General features: G+C 39.7%; 1 protein-coding gene across 7 annotated transcripts in view; it reads left to right on the top strand.

Moving 5' to 3' along the window:
- kif21a (kinesin family member 21A) overlaps positions 1-21,179 on the top strand; it is a 57,222-nt gene that overhangs the window by 15,788 nt on the left and 20,255 nt on the right. For 4 of the 7 annotated variants that reach the window (XM_085282985.1, XM_085282984.1, XM_085282983.1 and 1 more), the window contains exons 2-21: positions 4,663-4,885; positions 7,689-7,871; positions 8,926-9,066; positions 9,389-9,520; positions 9,687-9,857; positions 10,200-10,315; positions 11,055-11,250; positions 11,382-11,571; positions 11,707-11,773; positions 12,635-12,838; positions 13,413-13,487; positions 14,319-14,406; positions 14,514-14,628; positions 17,034-17,222; positions 17,871-18,070; positions 18,558-18,665; positions 18,768-18,836; positions 18,982-19,127; positions 19,907-20,051; positions 20,400-20,594. In XM_085282985.1, coding sequence (XP_085139111.1) covers positions 4,663-4,885; positions 7,689-7,871; positions 8,926-9,066; positions 9,389-9,520; positions 9,687-9,857; positions 10,200-10,315; positions 11,055-11,250; positions 11,382-11,571; positions 11,707-11,773; positions 12,635-12,838; positions 13,413-13,487; positions 14,319-14,406; positions 14,514-14,628; positions 17,034-17,222; positions 17,871-18,070; positions 18,558-18,665; positions 18,768-18,836; positions 18,982-19,127; positions 19,907-20,051; positions 20,400-20,594 — 2,953 coding nt within the window. The remainder of the gene's footprint in view (positions 1-4,662; positions 4,886-7,688; positions 7,872-8,925; positions 9,067-9,388; positions 9,521-9,686; positions 9,858-10,199; positions 10,316-11,054; positions 11,251-11,381; positions 11,572-11,706; positions 11,774-12,634; positions 12,839-13,412; positions 13,488-14,318; positions 14,407-14,513; positions 14,629-17,033; positions 17,223-17,870; positions 18,071-18,557; positions 18,666-18,767; positions 18,837-18,981; positions 19,128-19,906; positions 20,052-20,399; positions 20,595-21,179) is intronic. The other 3 variants (XM_085282988.1, XM_085282989.1, XM_085282986.1) reach the window with 1 other exon arrangement.

Below are 21,179 nucleotides of genomic sequence, written 5' to 3'. Positions count from 1 at the left end.
ATCAGTCTGTTATCTGTGGAGGCCTTTTGGGCCACTCATCTTTATATCTTCAGATCTCAGCTGCAGGCATTCTTTTATGCTCAGCTCTCAAGGTCTATAGTAGTTTAGTTGGGTTTTTAATTGGACCTTTGAAAAACCTTGGTGGTCACCGCAACGATTGGGGGACATGTGACTACAAAATAAGTTCAAATCATCACCCTTCTACCACTGTGCTTGATATGTTGGTGGGTATGAGGTGTTTGTGCTGATGTGCTGTGTTTGGTTTTCTCTAAATGTCCCGCTGTGCATCATGGTCAAACATCTCCACTTTGGTGTCTTTTATCCGAAGGACAAATTTCCAAAAGTCTTGGGGTTTAAGGTGCAACTTTGCAAACTGCAGCTGACTTTTCTCCAAGCAATATTTCCAAAAAAGCAATACTTGTTCAGTCTTTCGTAAATTGTACTCTCTCCAACTTTAACATTTAAAATGTTAAACTGAAGTCTGAAGAATCTGATCTGGAGCTCTTGGGTTTTTGGTCATTCTGTGAGCACTGAGCTTATGATGATTTTCCTGGGACACCTCTCCTGAATATTTACCGCTTTTAAATCCTCTTTCTTGCTGCAGAATAATAGACTTCAGATTGGTGGAAATGGCTTTAATAACTATTCCCAGATTTATGGGCAGCAACAGAAACATCTTTAAGATCATTGCTGGTGTCTTGTGATAACATGCAACCGAGTGCTCCACACGAGCAAACTGCCAAAACATCTGCTTTCACAGAAGAGGTCACACTTGCTGATCTCTTGATTAAGTGCGTTTAATGAGAAACAATCTAGAGCTACCCTCTTAACTCCTATTGAAGCAGTAAGGTTAATAAGTTCTTAATGTCAAATTCACCTACACAAAAATAGCACAATCACAGTAATATACTGTATATCTGGGACTATAAGCAGTAAAACAACAAAAAAGTTCTTTTTTTGTTTTAATTACCTGTTATTGCTAAGATGGTGGCTAGTTATTTGTTCTAATACACAAGTTTGAATATAATTCTGAAAAAAAAATTGAACATAACTGTGTATAATATTAATGCTGAAATCCTGATGGCGCAGATGAAATGCAGAGTTAATTTAGGAAATGTCATCAGATTCCCAGGGTATTCAGAGAGACAGGATTACACACCCAATTAGTGAGTTAAATTATCTGCAACAAAGATACCCCCCACCCACCCCGTGTGGCCTTGGAAACATGTAATTGGTTAAATACGGTAAATTTGACACGGAATTTAATCGATTTTCTGACTAGGATTACATATTTTGCATTAAGACAGCAACATGACATGAATACAATAGAGCACGAGCTTTAACTCTGAAAGGTAGCACGGGCTGGTGCACTCTTGCTTACACAGGGTTTGTATTTTGAGCATGGATGACATGCAGCAACACCAGCTTCTGTATCTCAGTTGCTCTTCTGAGGCAGATTTTTAAAAACATATTTACACTTAGGCTAACTGGGACAATTACATATCTGTAGAGTAAATAGGATTTGCAACTTTCAGGCTACATTTCAGTTACTTTCTACGTACTGTGCAGACAAACTGTGCAGTTAAAGCAGAACCTCATAATCTCCTGAAGCCACACACTGTTCCGGCTGCTCCTGCTATGTGGATCCATGACAGTTCTGTTTTAACCGCTTGGGTTTGTGACGTACAATGGATCCTCCTCTACTGCGTCAAATGGTGACCAGAGGAGAAGACAAAGTGCAGCCAAAACTGTCTGCTGAGGCTTTTTTGGTGTTCCCAAAATACCTCTGCACGTCAGTGCACTCTCAGCAGACACACAATGGCACGTGTCACAAAACGGTGAATGTGACACTGATCTGAGGCACCACACTCAGGCTTGACTGTTGTGGACTCTTCCACAAAAACGCTGTTTGGTCTGTGGGTTGTAGAAGGAGCATTTTTCATGCAGCTTATTGAAATTCAGAGTACTCACAGATTTTTTTTAGAAGTCTTTTTTCATGTATTTCAGTGCTATGCACTGATAACGTAGCACTAGGATCTCAAAAAAATTCTGTGGCTACAAACAAAATCAGTCGCCTGAAAACTGATGCAGTAAGAAATCTGAGAACCTGAGAAGCTTTAATCAAAACAGTCAAATGAAAAAGCGTCCCAGCAAGCGAAGCATCTTTTGCCTGTGTACACATCTGTGACCATTTTGTTCATTATTCACCAACATTGCATGACCTTCTTACAGGACATTACCTCTCCTCCCTCGCCTCCATCTGGCCGTGTTATCCTGCAGCCGTGGCGTTGGTGTCAGTGCTGGGATCCACTGTCACACAGGCGGACACAATGGTTGCACTGTAGTCCCTTCACAGTATTGTTTTCCCCTGAACTCAGAGGCACAATAAGGCCCTTATCCACTCAGGACTGGCAAGCCTGCTGTCAGGTGCTTTTCTCCCAAGCTTGTTCGTGAGCTGAACCCATGAAGAGAATTTGTCTAAAGAACCGCTTGGAAAAAGTGTCTCTTTTGGTCCATATTGAACATGCGCAGAACATAGACTGAAATTACTTGGGTTTTTTTATGTTGTAGAAGCTGAAACCTTACATAAGAACATCAGATTCTGACTGATAAGCCCAGAAATTATTTAGTGAAAAATATGAGCATGTTAAAAGGAGACGTCTGGTAGAGCCTTACTCATATAATGTGAAACGTGTATATATATGAAACATAAACAGGTTTGCCAAACATTTCAACTTTCATTTCTCATGTATTTATTTACTCTTGCAGTTGAAGAGCATTTCCCTTAAACCTTCTTTTCTTTTTACATTTTTATTATCAGCCATTAAAAAGTTGTCTGAAATGGAAAAATGGCAAACATATCAGATTTAGGGATCACATTTGGAGGGTTGTCTTTAATCCTATTTTCATCTATCTATCATTTATCCAGCCATTTTCAGCAGCTGGATAGTGTAGTGGTAAGACTGCACACCTTTGGGGTGGGGACCCCCCCCCCAGTATCCAGTAAGGGTCCTGGCTAGACCCCCATGTTAAAAACCAAACCCTGGAATGGCGTGGCCACGTCTGCAGCCTGTCCACAGCTCGGACACAAAACATTTCACTGCATGTTGTATGTGTGTGTAATCATTGTGTATGTGACGAATAAAGCTTGGTTGTTGTTGTTTTTAATTCATAATTATAGTTATTTTTTCAGTAAAATAGCCCTATTTCTTAGAATTGTCTCAAAACCAATGGAAGAAAGTTTCTCCAAGATTAGATGGTCAAGATCAGTACTTATTCTATGTTGGGCTGTAAGTAACAGTTTCCCACTACGATGGTTTAAAAGAGAAATTCCTCTCTCGCCCTGCGAGGCGGTTTTTATCCTTCAAGCTCGGGTCCTCTAACCAGAGGCCTCGGAGCTTGAGGGTCCTGTGCAGTATCTTTGCGATTCCTAGAACTGCCACTTGCCCTGCTCAGGTCCTCCACTGCACCGAGGGCTCCGAATACCGCTTGGACCACGGTTGCCTTCACCTTCCACATCTTGAGTTCTTCTCTCAGCCCTTGACATTTCTTGAGCTTCTCCTGTTCGTTCTTCTTGATGTTGCTGTCATTCGGTATAGCTTCTTTGCTTAGCATTTTAACAGCGCCCTGTTATCAATCAACCGACCTGCCTGCCTACATACCAAACTGACTGACTGACCAACCATTAAATAAGTGCTGCCGTTTGTGTTTGTCCTTGAATTCACGCCCTCTGTGGATATGTGGTGTGTGTGCTGTACTGTTCTTTCAACAAAGAAAGAAATGCTCATTTTAAATGCACAATGAGCACACACAGTGCTACTGTCTACCTTGTCTTACTCCTCCACACTCGCATTACTCTAGTTAATCCCTGCCAGATTTCAGTTGGCCAAAACCACAGCAGTTCTGTCATGCGCTCACACAGACACACTAAAGCACAGATTTACCCAGCTGGCATATTTTACAGATCAAAATACTGGGTCACAATAGGATCCAGAGTGTTGACCCTGTCCCTGCAGATCCACACATCTATCGCTGATGTGATTATGTTTAATCCACTATGTCCCTGTGATCTACCTATTGAAAAAGAACAACGTGTGGCTTGTGCACAGATTTAAGATGAATTTTGGTTAAGATGAACAGTTTGAACCACAGCTTTTGCATGCCTTTTTTTAATGTCATGCAGATGTGTGTTGTTAATGAGAAGGTGCCATAATATCCCTGTACAGCACTTTGATCTTCTGTTTACTTTCTTGTGTAGCATGATTGTGCTAACCTATACAGAAGTGCAGAACTAATTACTCTCTTCAACCTCAAGTGGTCTTGGCAGATGGCTGCCCTGAGGCTGGTTCTGCATAAAGGAGAGATGGTTTTCTGGAGACATCTCTCCTTCTGGAGATTTGTGATGAATGTTTTTCTAATTGGTCATATTACAGTGACCTGCAACCCAGGTGAGACATGGTGCTGAAAGAATCCTTGCCTATTAGGGTCAGAATTTGTGTGACGATGTAATGCATCCCTTTCACATTTCTGATGGCTTTTTTTTTCTCTTTGTATTAACTGAAAGGAGCATTTTGCCCGAGTCATATAGAACTTTTAGCACTATTGTACACAGAAACAAGGAAACCTGGCAGAGCCTAATCACTGTTTCTGGATTTTCTGCAGGATTCGTCCTCAGCTGGCCAGGGAGAAGATTGAGGGATGTCACATCTGTACGTATGTGATGCCTGGAGAGCCTCAGGTGATCCTGGGGAAAGACAAGGCCTTCACCTATGACTTTGTGTTTGACATGGACTCGCAGCAGGAGACCATCTACGGTACCTGCACAGAGAAGCTGATCGAAGGCTGTTTCGAGGGCTACAATGCCACTGTGTTTGCATATGGACAGGCAAGTCTTTGTCCTTGGTGTCAAAACTGCAGCACTGCTGGTGTTCCTGGTCCCTGGTCTTTTATGCACAATACTCTCTTGTTAACTAATATATTTGGCTGTTAAAATCTGCATTTGAAATCATGTGAGCTCCTCTGACCCTCTTTATCTGACTTATAATCTTGCAAGTTGATACTCAGGAAAAAAAAGGCCTGTTTCCACTGCTCAAAAACTGATTTGTGCTCATTTGTGCATCTGCATCATAACTGGAAAAAGTGCAGTAAAATAGACATTTTTCTATGATTTGCAGTTAAAAAAAAAATCTTATTCATCTTATACTGGTTCTTTACGCTGGTCTTTTTATTTAAAGATTTGGCCATGTTTACTGTTTGCATTCATCACAAATGACAAACTAAGAAAAAGAAAAGCAGAATATTTCCATTGCATTGAGTATTTGCCACTGATGTTTACATAATCACTGCCAGCGATACTGCCATTATAAAGCTTTGTAAGGTATTGATAACTTTGTTTTATTCCTTAGCCATAAAAGGCTGATGGGGGTATTGTTGTCACCCCGCTGGCAGGCGGGTGGCGGGGACACCCAAATTTGCAAAGTGCAATAACTGGAGAATCTGCGAATATGGGATTTTGAAATTGATACCATAGGAGCATCTGCTAAAAGTGTTGGACAAGATTAAATCCCAGTGGCCTTGACAACAAGGTCAAATATCAAGTTTTCTGAAAATCTTGTGAATGCAATAAAACGAGAACATGGTGACGAAGGATTTTGAAATTGATGCCATGGGTATATGTGCTAGGAGGCTGAGTGGTAGCACCGACGGCAACCAGTTGCATCGTCAGCTGTAAAATCAAACACTGAAAAAAAATTAGTGGTGATGGCTATGTATTCTTGTCGTTAAATCTATCCACAAAGTACCAAGAAATCTAACCCGAAAAGTCACAATTTGGCTAGTTACTTTTTAACAAAGGAAGCTTTACGCACAATAAATTGAAATTTTGTAGACAAAGCTTGATGTTTTGATGTTGTTTTTTTTTCCTTGTCTTTTTAAACGGTTACATAAAGCACAATCATTTTTAACTTTGTGCCAAATATTTGTTGTCTACCTCAAAACCTTTCAGATATTAGATTGTTGTTGGACTTTTTATTTTAACATGCTGGGGTTGGTGAAATTGTTTTTGTAAATTTTTACTGTTTTAAAAATTTTTAAAATTTTACCTGAAGTAAGTAGTTCTCACTTTCACTCATTTTCAATATCATGTTTAATTAATACTAAAAACGAGTTCCAGCCTTTTAAAAATGTTTTTCTTTTTCAGCATTTCCATTACATGGAAATAACCTGTAGTTTCTGGTCCCCCTTCATCCCCCCTACAACTCGGGTTTCTTTAGCAGCAGAGCTCCTGCTGCATACGATTCAGTAGAGAAGTGAAGCGCACACACCTTGTAGACAGATATACATCTTTAATGTGTGTCCATATTAACCTGGATCTCCCTAGTAACAGCTTCTCTCAATGTTGGCCTACTTCTCAAAGCACATCCACACATTAAGCGCACACAGCGGTTGGTTTGTCCCAGATCAGATCTGCTTGCCTCTTAGGCTTTAGAGGCACTAATCTAGATTTAGACCGACCCACTCGGCTGCATCACAAGAACTCAGCTAGACTGGGTTACAGAAATAAACAGACGGCATTGATGTTGAGGAAAGAGAATAAATCAGTGATATTTAAAGCACTTTTGAATCTTCAGTGCCCTGGCTTAGTTTTAAGAAACTGTGTGAAATACAGCAGAATGTTTTATGTTTTTGTCAGTAGGATTGTAAAACTCACTGAGCAAATGCAGCCACAAGATGGCACTTTTCAGAGTTGCAAAGTTTACCTGGACTAGAACCTGCTTCATTTATAGCTCCAATGTAAATACACTGCTCATTTTGTAGTGTAAAACGTAATGGATTTTTTCCAGTGCTTTCAGAATTAGTTAACAGACACTGTGCAAACTGAGCTCTGCTAACACTGAATCTTTGCAAGCATCTACAGAGGCACCATGCTAATGCAAAGCCAAAAAGGTTTCTATTGTTAACTGATAATTATGCTGCAGTGCAATTCAGGTCATTTTACAGAGTGACAGGTTACTTTAAATAAAGAACTGAGTAATGTGTAATACATTAGTTTTTGAGGGCCATCCTTACCATGGTTACCACTTATGATGATTTGGTCCTCAGAGGTTTAAAAATATGAACAGAGCAAGATTTCTTTTCTTATTTGTTTTTGTTTTTTCGAGTTTCTTTTTTTTCCTTTTTTTTCATTGGGCTCATCCATTATCGATGCTCACACTTGAATATTTAATGTTAATTTCAGCATTCTGGTAAATGTCCAGAAAGAGGAAACACCAGTGGAAAACATGACATGTGCACAAAAAAGCTCCCTACTGTTTAAAGAAATCAGCCAAAGTGCTCTGTGAGCTCAAAGTAAAAACTGCTAAACAGATATGTGAAGTTAACAGTTATTGGAGATGCTTTACTTCTGCTTTACTAAGTAGCAAGTAGTAACAGCTCTTTATCACACAACATAATACGTTACTACTAGCAGTACAGAAGGAAAATGAAACTGATCGCAGCTGACAGCTTTACAAGTTTAAAACAGGACACACTGTAATAAAATAAAAGCGATAAATCAGTCTAGTAAAAATGTTTCTCAGAACTAAAAGTTCTGCAAATTTTGACGTTTGAAAGCTTTCCGTGGTCATCAGGAAGGCCAGTCTGAATGCCATGTGTGCGGTTATTATATTTATTCTTCCCTTTCCATCCAGACTGGTTCAGGGAAGACGTACACCATGGGGACTGGCTTCGATGTCAACATAGCAGACGAAGAGCTGGGTATCATCCCCCGTGCTGTCCACCACCTCTTCAAGGGCATTGAAGAGCGCCGGCGGACCGCCCAGGAGCAGGGACGTCCTGTACCAGAGTTTAAAATCAACGCACAGTTCCTCGAGGTACACACCCACTTTCCAGCTTTTTTTTTTTTTTTTTAACCTGTTTTTTGTTGTTGTCAAAATTTAACCCAGTAAATGAAAACACACATTTCTTAAACTTTCCAGTGTCATGGGTCAGGCTAATATTGTTGACACCGCTGGTTTAACAGGCTTTGACATGGTGCTCAGTCATTTGAAAATATCCACACTGCCACTGCAGCAGCTGTCGTCGGTGGGATTAGGAGGTGTTATGGGGCAGGTTGGGGGTGATAGAAGGTCTGTCTCTGGATAGAGAGAGTTAATAGGGATGATGTGACTTGACAGTTGTGCTAGGCCATCAGGCTCATCTTGAGCTGGGGAGGCAGTATAATGGTGATGGTCACACATGGCAAATAAGATGTCGTTTTAGATCTAAGGCTTCCAAAGTTACTAGATGGTGCAGATTACCTTAAAACTACTGGTAGCTGCTTTAAGTTTAACAAAAAAGAGAGAGAATGAAAGCTCCAAGCTGTTTGGCAGTGGATGAGATGTCTATATATCATTTAGACCCAATATTGTGAAACGTATACTGCTTTTTTTTCTCAGTCGTTTAGTGGTTCAAGAGATATTTTCTAAAAACGTTTTAATATGTAGCTAATGAAACGCTCTGTTTTACTGCCATAATCAAAATGAGAGCAGAGTTGATTTAAAATAGCTGATTCTGTTATTTGACTCACCTTCAGTGATCACAGTGTGCTAAAAGCAGTGACCTTAATGAGCAGTGAGTCTTTCACTGTACACTCATTGCTTTCACCTCTCAGGGCTGTTTACTGTACGGGCTGCTGTAACTTATTGTTTGGCCTGTACACAGTATGAAAGACATAACACCCACTGGCATTTTTGCAATTTGTAAGTTATTCAACTTTTCCATTCTGATTTTTACATAATGAGACGCTTGATCTCAGAATCTCTTCAAGAGATCTGAGAACAGCAAACATTGATAATAATATAGGGTAGTAGACAGAAACGACACAGCAATCACAGAATAATCTTTTGTTCCTACTAGTTTGAAATATTTTCTTGCGTCTTCCTGCAGCTTTACAACGAGGAAGTTCTGGACCTCTTTGACTCAACTCGAGACATGAAGCAGAAATCTCACATTAAGATCCATGAAGATGCCAACGGTGGAATCTACACAGTGGGAGTGACCACACGGACGGTGTCCTCCGAGGCTGAGGTAACACAGATTATGTGTTGCACTGTTATGCAGGTGTTCAGCGCGACATCATTGATTTCCCTTTAAGCATCAGTTTATTCTAAAACAAAACATCCCCAAGACAAAATGTGTGTAGGTTGGTATCAAAGATTTACTCAGTACTCTTGGGTATAAACCTTTGCACTGCTACAAGCGTTACTGGAGTAAAGCTTCATATATTCAGTATAAATATATTTTTAGCACTGCACTTTGTTTTGTGACTTTGCTGTTGTTTTTTGCACCAAATGTTTCAAAGTGGGTTCAACCATTGTATTAATATTTAATGCTCTGCCTGACTCTGTAGATGATGCAGTGCCTGAAACTGGGGGCTCTGTCTCGCACCACAGCCAGCACTCAGATGAACGTCCAAAGCTCCCGATCTCATGCCATCTTCACCATCCACCTGTGCCAAGTCCGCGTCTGTGCCTCTGACAATGTACGTCAATAAATCACTGCAAATCATTTCTGTTAGATCTTATCAATAATATCATTTCTTTCCTTTTTTTTTCTCCTTTTTATTATCAATGATTGTTGGGGGTAAAAAAATCTGTGTGTACATGCTGCTGTCACTGAGTGCATTTACATGCATGATTTTTACACAGCAAGAAAATGACACTGATAATCGAGTCACCAACGGTAACTCTGAGATGGACGAGTATGAGACACTGACGGCCAAGTTTCACTTTGTGGACTTGGCCGGTTCGGAGCGGCTGAAAAGAACCGGAGCGACGGGTGATCGAGCCAAAGAGGGCATCTCCATTAACTGTGGACTGGTGAGTCTGCCTGTTCTTGCACCAGGATTTGTGAGGCAGCAAAGACTTCAAAGTCTAATGATATACTGCCATCTGGTGGCAGACTTTACAAATATACTTAAATTCAAAAATGAATGAATTATGAAGTATTTCCAGCTGAACAAAGTCAGCACAGTTAGAGTGACCAGGGATCCCACGTTGTTCCACACAAACATGCTGTTTCTGGGATGTGGCCACCCAAATCGCAACTAAAAAAAAAAGTAGTGCTAAAAGTGTTAACTGTAACTCTACAAATGGACTGATAGCAAATTGTTGCCTCTCTATGACATCCTGTCTCCCTTTGTCTCCTGTCTTTTTGACCAGCTCGCCCTGGGGAATGTAATCAGTGCTCTGGGTGACCGGAGCAAGCGGACCTCACATGTGCCTTACAGAGACTCCAAACTCACCCGACTCCTGCAGGACTCATTAGGAGGAAACAGGTCAGAGGACCACAGATTTGAGCTTTTTCCTCATAAAAACATTTTGTCTTGATTTGTTTCTGATACGGCAACGATTTCAACCGAATATCATCAAACAACAGTATAAGATGATGAGAACCAGTGCTGTTACAGTATATTTAATTAAAACTGAACTAAAAGTAGATGTGGGGGAAAAGCAATTAAAATAAAAGCTAGACTTGTTTAAAAGAATTGAAACTACCTGGAACAATTTTGAGAACTTGGAAATAAAAATAAAGATATAGAGAAAATATCATTAGTTTTAGTGTTTGTTAGTTTGGAAAAAAAATTCTTAGAGCTTGCCTGAGTCAGTGATGAATGTGTGCATGCAATAATGATTAAAGCCACTAAAAACTAACACTGAAACAAATAAAAACTAAACTAAAACAAGATAATCCACCATGGAAACTAACTAAAACTAAATTGAAGATGAAAAGTCAAAATGGAAAAAAACCCACCCCAGCTAATTAGATGGATACAAAACTGTTAACTGTGGGAGATGCCTGGGTGTGGATACCCACACACTAGATTTTTCTGCATAATTTCCTTCTCTGACCTCACCAAACAATTTCCATTAGTGAGAACATCTCAAACATTTTATCTCTTATGTTAATGTAAGAAATAACTACTAGGTGCAGTGTCCCACAGTGTCATAATTCCAATACTGTGTGGAGATCATGTGTGAAAATAAATTATGAAATGTCACTTTCTTCTTTCTCAGCCAAACAGTGATGATTGCATGCATCAGTCCATCTGACCGTGACTTCATGGAAACTTTGAACACATTAAAGTACGCGAACAGAGCGCGGAACATCAAGAACAAGGTGATGGTGAACCAGGACAAGGCCAGCCAGCAGATCAGCGCTCTGAGGACGGAAATAGCTCGACTGCAGATGGAGCTCATGGAGTACAAGACGGTGAGAAGACGGGAGGAATTTAAAGGACAGGGATGAGCCTTATGTAAAATGGAAGGAGAAAAAACCCACGTGGCATGTCAAAAAAATTAAACTTTTTACAACAAACTATATTGTTTTTACCCCCCCTGCAGGGTAAACGTTTGGTGGGTGAGGACGGTGTGGAAAGCTTGAGTGACATGTTCCACGAAAACTCCATGCTGCAGACAGAGAACAGCAACCTGAGGGTGAGGGTGAAGGCCATGCAGGAGACCATCGATGCCCAGCGGGCACGACTCACCCAGCTGCTCAGTGACCAGGCCAACCAGACCCTCGCCCGTGCAGGTATGCATCAAACTTATGAATTAGTTTAAGCAGAGAGTTGTTGGGTTTTTGTTTTTATATTGTGCCGCTCTAGTCAGAGTTAATGCATGATGTGCCTTTTTTCCCTTCATTACTCTTATCATGTTTCTCTTACAGGTGAAGGAGGCACAGAGGAAATTGGAAACATGATTCAGAGTTACATTAAAGAGATTGAAGACCTTCGGTAAACGAATTCCGATTTATTCCCTTGTTCATTTTTGACCTTTTCCTGTATGTTTTCGCCTCCTGTACTCATAAACATTAAGACTACCTCATTCTTTTAACAGTCACTACCCTGAAATGTTTGATGACATGTGAGATCACAGTTCAAGTGTTTTGGTCTGGACTTTTGATCCCAGTCAATATAACACCTGTGAAACCTTCCCAGGATCTCAGTGCGGACCAAACTCCAGAGCTTTTTCTGATCTCAGTCTGGATGAAACTAAACCGTCATTTCTTTTTCTGCAACAAAAACAGACTTGGGATGGTTCAAACATTTAGACTAAATACTAAAATACAGTAGACACGGATAAAATGAAAAGGTAGAGATGAAATTAGCACGGGAGAAGAGAACTTTTTATTGAAATATTTTGTAACGATGTTATAAATAGTAGGCTGGAAAAAATAGAATTAGCCACACTGGTGACACGGTATCTTCAGAGGGGAAAGCAATGTTGTCTGAAACTGCAGCAGTGCACAAACGGTGCACACAGTTGTAATAAAATCATTCTGTTCATTGATTTAAATGGCGATAAAAATACTTCTTTAAACAACCTGTTTAAAAAGATTCAACCTGATTATATGAAATATGAAGTGTTTTAGTGGACTTTCATAATTGGCAATGAGACTGAACATTGTTATTTCGGCTGCTCTCTTTAGGGGGCACCACAGTGGGGTTGAATATCTACAGTGTTAAACACAAGCCTTGTTTTAAGCCTTTAAACACATTTATATTACAGATGAAATTCATTTGTGAGGGACCAAATCTAGAGACACAGTGAAGGCTCTGTATTACAATCTGTCGGTGTCTTGATGCTATCCTCAGGGCAAAACTCCTGGAGAGCGAGGCTGTCAGTGAGAATTTGAGGAAGAATCTGTCCCGTGCCTCCAACCGTCAGTCGTTCTTTGGAGGGTCCAGCTCCTTTTCCTCCACTCTTCTGGCCCCCGAGAAGGAGACTGCTGACATTATCGAACTCGCTAAGAAAGATCTGGAGAAACTGAAGAAACGAGAAAAGAAGAAGAAGAAAAGGTAACTGTGACAGTGAACAGAGCGAAGTTCTTGTTGTTTTTAAATGGTTTTGAGGATTGGCTCTGTTGAATGTTTTACTACAGTCGTGCATATATTTGAGTGAGTTTCATACTGGAATGGCATTTTTATTTATCCTAAACCATTCATAATTTTCCAAAGGCATGATTGCGTTACCCAGAGGTCAGTTTGACTTGTTTCAAAGGTTTGTCTTTGTATATTGGAACGAGGACACTTAAAAGCCACAAATAACTTATTGAATAATTTATAAACATTTGACTTCATTTATACACATAAACACATCAGCTTTATGTTTTCAGTCGTTAGTTCTCTGGTAGTGCTGTACTGTCGCTGCACTGTAAATTTCAGTGCAAGCAAACACAGCAGATTGATCGCAGGCTCAGGTTTTATTTTATTTTTTTAACTCAGAGCTGCCCCGGGGGCACTTTGGGGGCTGAAAGGTGGATTAAAGGTGTGGTTTTCAGTGCAGAGCTTCCTCTGACCAGTCTTCCCTCCATTCTTCCTTTGTTCATCTCTTGCTTCCTTCTCTCGTTTGACCCTTTGACCCTCCCTGAAGACTCCAGCTGCTGTTGGAGGAGAGAGAGAGGGAGGAAAGGGAGGAGGTGGTGGTGGAAGAGGTTGAGGATGCCAGGTTTGTCAGAGCTTCCACCCTCCTGTTGCCATTCCCATGCTTCCCCATAATTCAGCACTTTATTTTAATTTTATTGTTTATGTTTGGGCAGGTATTTCCCTGCTCTGACGTGAAACATACTACTGTCAAAGCACATCACCTCCCTGAAACACAGTTTTGCCACTTAATAAGCTTTAATCTCCTATTTTCAAACAATCTAAGGCTGGATGACAAAAAATCTGTATTAATCTTTTATTTTCTTTTTGATCACTTTACCCGGGTGTTTTTTGTGTGAAATGCTACCTTAGCATTGCTAACCCCCCGAGTTTGGATAAAATATTTATCCAACAGATCTGCTTCATGGATTTGGTTAAAACATTTATTTTTCGTACTGCATTTTCCTTCCATGCTTCTTTACTTTGCCAGTTTTGACCAGCCTGATGAGATGCCTCCCTTCTTTTGTTTAAAAATACTGTCTTTTGCACAATCAAGCTTATAAAATTGGAGCAATCCCAACTTATATTTTGTGGTCTTATCTAAGTCTCACTGTGTAAGACTTGTTTATGTTTTCTCACAGAGACGAGTGTCTGCAGCAATCGAGTCATTGGAAACTAAACCTTGCATTGTGGTGAAACCAGTCAAAAAGCTTCTTTGCCAAAAAGACAGTGTTTTCCCTGATGTTAAAGATGCCATGCACAGATATGTTACTTACTACTGCGTTTATCCAGAAAATGAACGTTTCTTTATTGCCAGCAGATTAACGTGCAATCCACTTCCTGCAGAAAAAGCTTCCAAGTTCTCTTCTTACATTACAAATGGAAAACTGATTACAACGTCTTTTAAATCTTTCAGCGTCAACAAAGAAGAAGTTCCTGACAATGAGCAAGAAAAGGGTACAGAGAAGGAAATGACAGAGAGGGCCAGTGAGGACACGGAAATGGTATGACGGACTTCATTATGTTCCTCCATTATTTATATAATCAACCTCGTATATACAGTGTACTAACTAGTACTTTGAAATAAAAAGGTATTTGTTTTATGCTGTAGGAGGTCCAGGATGGCAGTGACCATGAGGAGGGAGAGGAAGAGGAAGAAGAGGAGGAGGAAGAGATGGATGTAGAGGAGAGCTCTGATGACTCTGACTCAGAGTCAGATGAAAAAGGTATCCTGCATGAATTTTTCTTTTTATTGATTTAATGAAACTGTCTTTAAAGTGTCACTTGTAAGCTTCGACCCCCTTTTTCCCCCCATTCAGATGGAAGATTTTGAGCCAGCTGGTTACACGAGATCTCGTTTAAATTCAGTACATTAGCAACTGAAAACAGACATGTTATGAACCCTGTTTAAATGTGTTTGAAGTTCTCTTTATACTTGTGACCCTCACTCATAGGCCGGCCATCTAAATCATTAAACCTTTGAGAACCCACTGTTCATGTGATAGTTTTCTTCTGAGTGACCTGAGAATTTTCTCTCATTCTGTTCATTCTCATTGAGGTGCTTATTACCTTTACCAAGAAAGTGACGTTTTTGGTGGCATTTGCACGTGCCTATACACACAGTAGCTCAAGGTTTTGAATGAATTTTGATCAAACTTTGTTGGGATAGAGTAGGGTCATGTTAACTATCCACTGAAACTTGCCTTACATCCACCAAGGTCTTTAAAGTCAGCTTAGGGCTGTGCGATATGACCAAAATCTTATATCCCAATATAAGAATTCTATCATCCCGATAACGATACAAATCACAAAAATGTAAAATTTTCTGTAAATTCTGTGAATCTCGGGCAGCTCGTCTTGCAGGAAGTGTTTCCAGCTGCGCGTCATGTAGCTGGAGTCGAGTGTTTTAACAGATGCATGAAACGATACATTTTTAGACATAAGTTGTAAAGGCCGCCGTTTTCTTTGTGAGTATTTATTACACGGCGTGCTGCGGGGAAAAGCCTGTTCTAACGTTTGAGTCTAAGGTTTATTTTTTACCACCTGGCGGCTCTTTTTTAATTCTCATCCGTAAATAATCTGCTCTTTCATGTGATTCCGTTTATTTTGAAAAGTCTCAACAGGATCTTGAGCTTTATTGTGAAAGGTTTATGTGAAGCATAAACAAGCAGACACGCGATGCTGTTACCATCGTTGTTGCTAACCACAACGCATAAAAACAGGCGCTTGTCCGTCGGTAGTGTGGTTATATTAAATATAAGAGAAAGAGAGAACTTTAAGAAATTAATAAAGCCACTACAGTGACCATCACATCGATGAAAAAATATTGCCGTGAACAGTTTATTTTGCGACACCACGAAACAAACGATAGCGTAAAATGAAACGATAGACGTTTTTATATCGTCATCCGATATATATCGTTATATCGAACAGCCCTAAGTCAGCTTAATGATTTGTTGGCCTTACAAAGTGTGTTTTTACAGGCGTGATCTGTATTGTGAACATACAAAATGTACCGTATAAAGATTTAAAATATCATGCCACATTTGACCTCTGACCTCTCTTTCAAGGTCAATCATTTATTTTAAAATCATAGTGATAATAATGCTACATAGAGCTGTGTAAAACTCTTTCATACTGTCATTGTTTGTATTGACAACATAAAGGAATATTGGGAAGAACATATGGGAATTCTAAATCTCGCGTTATAGTTTGTATCCAAATATCATGTCACATTTGACCTCTGACCTCACTTTTACATTACACATCTGCTTTTCTTTCAAGTTGAAGAAAGTATTTCCAAGTCAATGAATCCATGTAAATGAAAAATTGTACTGAGAATTATGTCAGGTTTATTAAAGTGAGCTTCAACAGGACAAATACCATTTTAAAAAGGCTGCACTTTGTAGTGCAGTAAAAACAGCTGCAAACTTTTTAATCTATGTTTAAAAAGAACAAACCAAATTGAATATAAAGAAAATGCAATGCTATTCCCTTAAAAGTAAACATTGTGCAGACAATGAACTGCCTTGGTGGGGGTTTGTGCTCACAGTGCTTCTTGTAAGGAGCATTTTTTGTTTTTAGGCTTCCAAACAGATACAAATTGTAATATTAGACAGTGTAAAAATTCAAGTACAAACTCCTGGTTACGTCCTGTTTTTCTGGGTTTTACATGGCTCATTATAGAATATACTGCCCTTCATGCATATACTCACTCCCAGACTTTGAGGGGTATATGCATGAAGGGCAGTGAGCAAAACAAAAATGTCTGCTTACATAAATTAAGACCCAATTACTCAATTAACAAAACTGGTTTACAAAAACATAATTTGATGTAATTGCTTGTGATGGTCTTTAGGCTCTGCCTAAAACTTTTTTAGGTTTAGCATTTCATGTTTTCAGGTGGGCAAAAACACCTTTTCTAAGATAAAATATGAAGTAGTACAAATTAATTTTCTTTCACTTCTTTTCAGTTTTCAAGTTGAACTTGGGACTAAACAAATGAAACCTGACTATGTGTAATCCAAGATTATTTAAATGGATCTTCTAACAACAATATACAAGAACTGCTTGAGATTTATGCCTGTACCTGTGGATGTCGATACTTAATCAGCTCGTCGGTGTCTCACAGAGAATTACCAGGCAGATCTGGCCAACATCACCTGTGAGATTGCCATCAAGCAGAAGCTGATTGATGAACTGGAGAACAGCCAGCGGCGTCTACACACACTGAAACAGCAGTACGAACAGAAGCTGATGATGCTGCAGTGCAAGATCCGAGACACCCAGCTGGAGAGAGACCGCGTCCTCCAAAACATGAGTAAGACGGCGAGGGAAGTGGGAGGTCACATATCAGTCAGAGGGGAGAGCACTGCAGTGTGTGACATAATTTATTTACATGTGCTCTGACAGTTTGGATAAAATCATCCACCAGGAGGCACTTGTGGGTTTGGTTCATCATATCTCTGCCTCTGATCATCTTATTTCAATCTCAAACAGAAAGTATATACTTATTTGATCTGAGCCTTTGTTTTTCTTTAGTAATGAAAAACCTGTTTATGAACGTGTGCTGGCAGATGGGGACAGTTAATACATCAAAGTTTGTCTGAGACGGCTTTTAAAAGAATGGATTTTAAAGCCAGACTTATTAGTTTTGTTAAAAAGCACGCACGCACACACACACACACACACACACACACACACTAGTTGACCAACTGTGTGTAAAACATGTTGTCTACAAAGTTAAAGTGTGATTCTGTTCACGAACACTTTCTCCAGGTAGGTTTCCACGAAACAAAATCTGTTTTGTATTTTTAATTAATTAATTTTTATTTTTAGTAGCCTAATGTTGAGATTTCAGTTAGTCCACCTGCAGATAGCCAGGCACACACAGCTGGGGGAGCATGTCCCACAGCAGTGTTGGATTTAAAAAATGTTATAGTATTATATTTTTTCTGAATATTTTCAGGTTCAGTAGAAACTGGTACAGAGGATAAGGCTCGCAAAATCAAGGCTGAATATGAGAAGAAGCTGAGCATCATGAACAAGGAGCTTCAAAAGCTCCAGTCGGCCCAGAAGGAGCATGCCCGCCTACTCAAGAACCAATCACAGTACGAGAAACAGCTGAAGAAGCTTCAGATGGATGTGGCAGAAATGAAGAGGACTAAGGTATGGACTAAGGAGATATTTCAATCTTTTAAATCACGGCTTAAAACATATCTGTTTGAACTTGCTTTTTCTACCAGTTAAATCCTGGCCTTGTTTGCAGTGAGTTATTCTATTAATTTTTCTGTTTGTCTTGCGTTGTCTTGCGTTGTCTATGTTCTCTATCACTGTGTTGATGGTACAGCTTTACTTTGCTATAGCTATGTGCTATAGTTTACTCTTATTAGTGGTTTTTACTTGTGAACATAATTCCACACTTATATGACTCTGATGTTATAGTGTTAATTGTTTTATTGTTTTATTCTTTTATGTAAAGCACTTTGGCATGCCCTTGGCTTTTAAATGTGCTCTATAAATAAAGATTGTTGTTGTTGTTGTTGTTGTATATAACTGTACCAGATATGACACTCGTGTAAACTGGAGATGCGGGCTCTCTAGTTTACATGTGTGCTGTTACTAAGCCCAATATTGTTTAATATGATCTATCCAGGTCCGTCTTATGAAGCAGATGAAGGAGCAACAGGAGAAGAACAGGATGAACGAGTCTCGCAGAAACCGAGAAATAGCTTCTTTGAAGAAGGACCAGCGCAAGCAGGAGGTTAGTAACAGTCAGTTTATAAACTTCTGCAGTTATATCACGGTCTGTGCCACGAGTTTCATTACTTTCTTTGATGATACTATATTCATGTTTCCTCCTCAGCATCAGCTGAAGTTATTGGAAGCTCAGAAAAGACAGCAGGAACTTATTCTGAGGAGGAAGACTGAGGAGGTGAGAGGCATCAAAAAATATTTCTGACAGAGGAAGCAGATTGAACTTTTTTAATTGTACTTGTGAGACTGTAGATGCAAGCATATGTCCGGTATATGTTGTGTTTACACATTTTTTGGTGTGACAAGTAAGCTCTGTGTGTCAGGTGACAGCTCTGAGGAGGCAGGTCAGGCCTACCTCAGGTAAGGTGATCCGAAAGGTCAATCTTCCAGAACCAGTCCAGGACTCCTCACACAGACCCCCCTCTGGACGCATGTACTCCTCCAGCAACAGTGCTCCCAATGGCACTTGGTGAGTCTGTGTGCACGCAAATGTTTGCTTGAGTGCATAATTTTTTACTTTTTTAAAGAGGCTGGCTGGAAGGAAGATTCTGAGATGTACACATTGCAGAAATTTTCAGGAAACAGTGAACACCCTACCTGCCTCATTTCATAAAATGAAACCTAAATCTCTTCTTCAGTTATTTGCATCTGTGATTAGTACCCCAGGAGATTGCTGCAGGGAAAGATCATCTAATCTAAACAAGACTTTAAACTTCAAAAATGTCCCTGGATGGCACGACCGTGCTGCCCAAAGATCTAGGCAAAACTGTGGCTAGCAGTTGAAATTCTTATTAACAGTATAGCTTTAGAGTTGAATTGGTGGATAAAAGTATGGATAAACGGTTACAAGTATAAGCTGACCGCATGAAATGAAAGATAAACAGATGAATGTTATTAGGTAAAACATACGGTTAGTAGTTTAAAGTATTAACACACGGATGGCTATTATGTAAAACTTTTAGCTGTCAGAATGAATAAAAAAATCTATATATTTAATAAATTCTTAAAATGTGTACTAATTAAATATCCTAACAGGATAAATAGTTGAAACACTTCACTAATCCTAAATTATGTTAAGCTAAAAGTCCAAATCCACTTTAAAATGCACACAATGTGAACATTTGAGTTGTTGTCGATGGAGGGTTTCTTAATCACTTTCTACATTCTCCCTGGATTTGTACATTTAGGTGTTAAATAAGTGGCTGTATTAATCGGACAGTTTACTGATGAGTGATGCTGCATGTACAGGTCTTCTTACAGGCGCACAGGAAGTGTTTACAGCACCAGAATGGCTCGCAACAAATGGCAGTCCCTGGAGCGGCGTATCTCTGATGTCATCATGCAGAGGATGACCATCTCTAACATGGAAACTGACATGAACCGCCTTCTCAAGGTAAAAACCTAAAGCAGGACAGTTGTATAGATTTTGAATGTTAGCAGATTAGGAGAAAGACCTAAAAGATATCTTGCTAGACGCCTGGAAGACATTAAATTGTTCTTTTATCTTCAGTAGGGAAATTTTAAAATCTATGACCTTGTGGCTGTTGTTAAGCGTAATGCAGCAAAAACAGTTGTTTCATTTAATATTGCTCTGCATCCTTGTGTGTTTCCTTATCAATGAGCTTCAAAGAACATGTCATTGCTTTAGGTTAATTTAATCATCGTCTGTGACTTTTCCCATATTCAGAAATGACTCAGTGATTGAAAATATATAAGAATTTATTTCATTTTTAACACACAGCAAAGGGAGGAGCTCACCAAGCGCAAGGAGAAGGTCCTCAGGAAGAGGGACCGGCTGCTCAGAGAGGGGCCAGAGGCAGAGAAGACTGTTCTTCCCATCAATGAGGAAGTGGAAGCATTGACAGCCAACATTGATTATATTAATGACAGTATTGCAGATTGTCAGGCCAACATCATGCAGATGGAGGAAACCAAGGTGAGAGAGCCTGCTGATTCTGGAAATTGGCAGCCAGATATTGAAAACCTCAGACGGGTTGTTTAGCTTGTTTTAAGCCTTTTTTTCCTGAACTGAGATGTTTTCAGGCCTGCTTCCAGAATAAAACGACCGGGTGTGAATCAGCAGTTAGTGATGGTGATCTCTGCCTATACAGATTAATAGGACGACCCTCGGGAAAAACCTGGAAACTGTTCAAACTGGTCGTCAAATTGCATCTTTGTTGATTATATAGTGAGGTGTCAAAACTTGGGCAGAGGGGAGGTCGCCAGATACCATCTATATAAAAGAAATGGATAGACTGTGGAACGTGAATGACCTTCATTATGTCACAATCAGCTGAAATTCAGCGTTCTTAGCACTTGCTGACTGAAGAGTAAATTTGAAAGAATATATCTTTGATTTAAAATAGTTTCTTCTTTTGTATTTCTTCTTTTTTAAGCTGTATAAAGGGTGTTTCACTCTAACTCAGGAGAGCCCATACACATTTTTACTGTCAGGAAAACTATGAGAGAGTCAATACTGAAACTGTAACAACAACTTCATAGCACAAACACAGTGCCTGAA

Source organism: Mchenga conophoros, linkage group LG7, assembly GCF_057382185.1.
Source record: "Mchenga conophoros isolate Kocher_MC1m ecotype Shallow Benthic linkage group LG7, M_conophoros_male_GT1.1, whole genome shotgun sequence".
NCBI classification, from domain to species: Eukaryota; Metazoa; Chordata; class Actinopteri; order Cichliformes; family Cichlidae; genus Mchenga; species Mchenga conophoros.
This window is presented reverse-complemented; position numbering and strand designations above follow the sequence as displayed.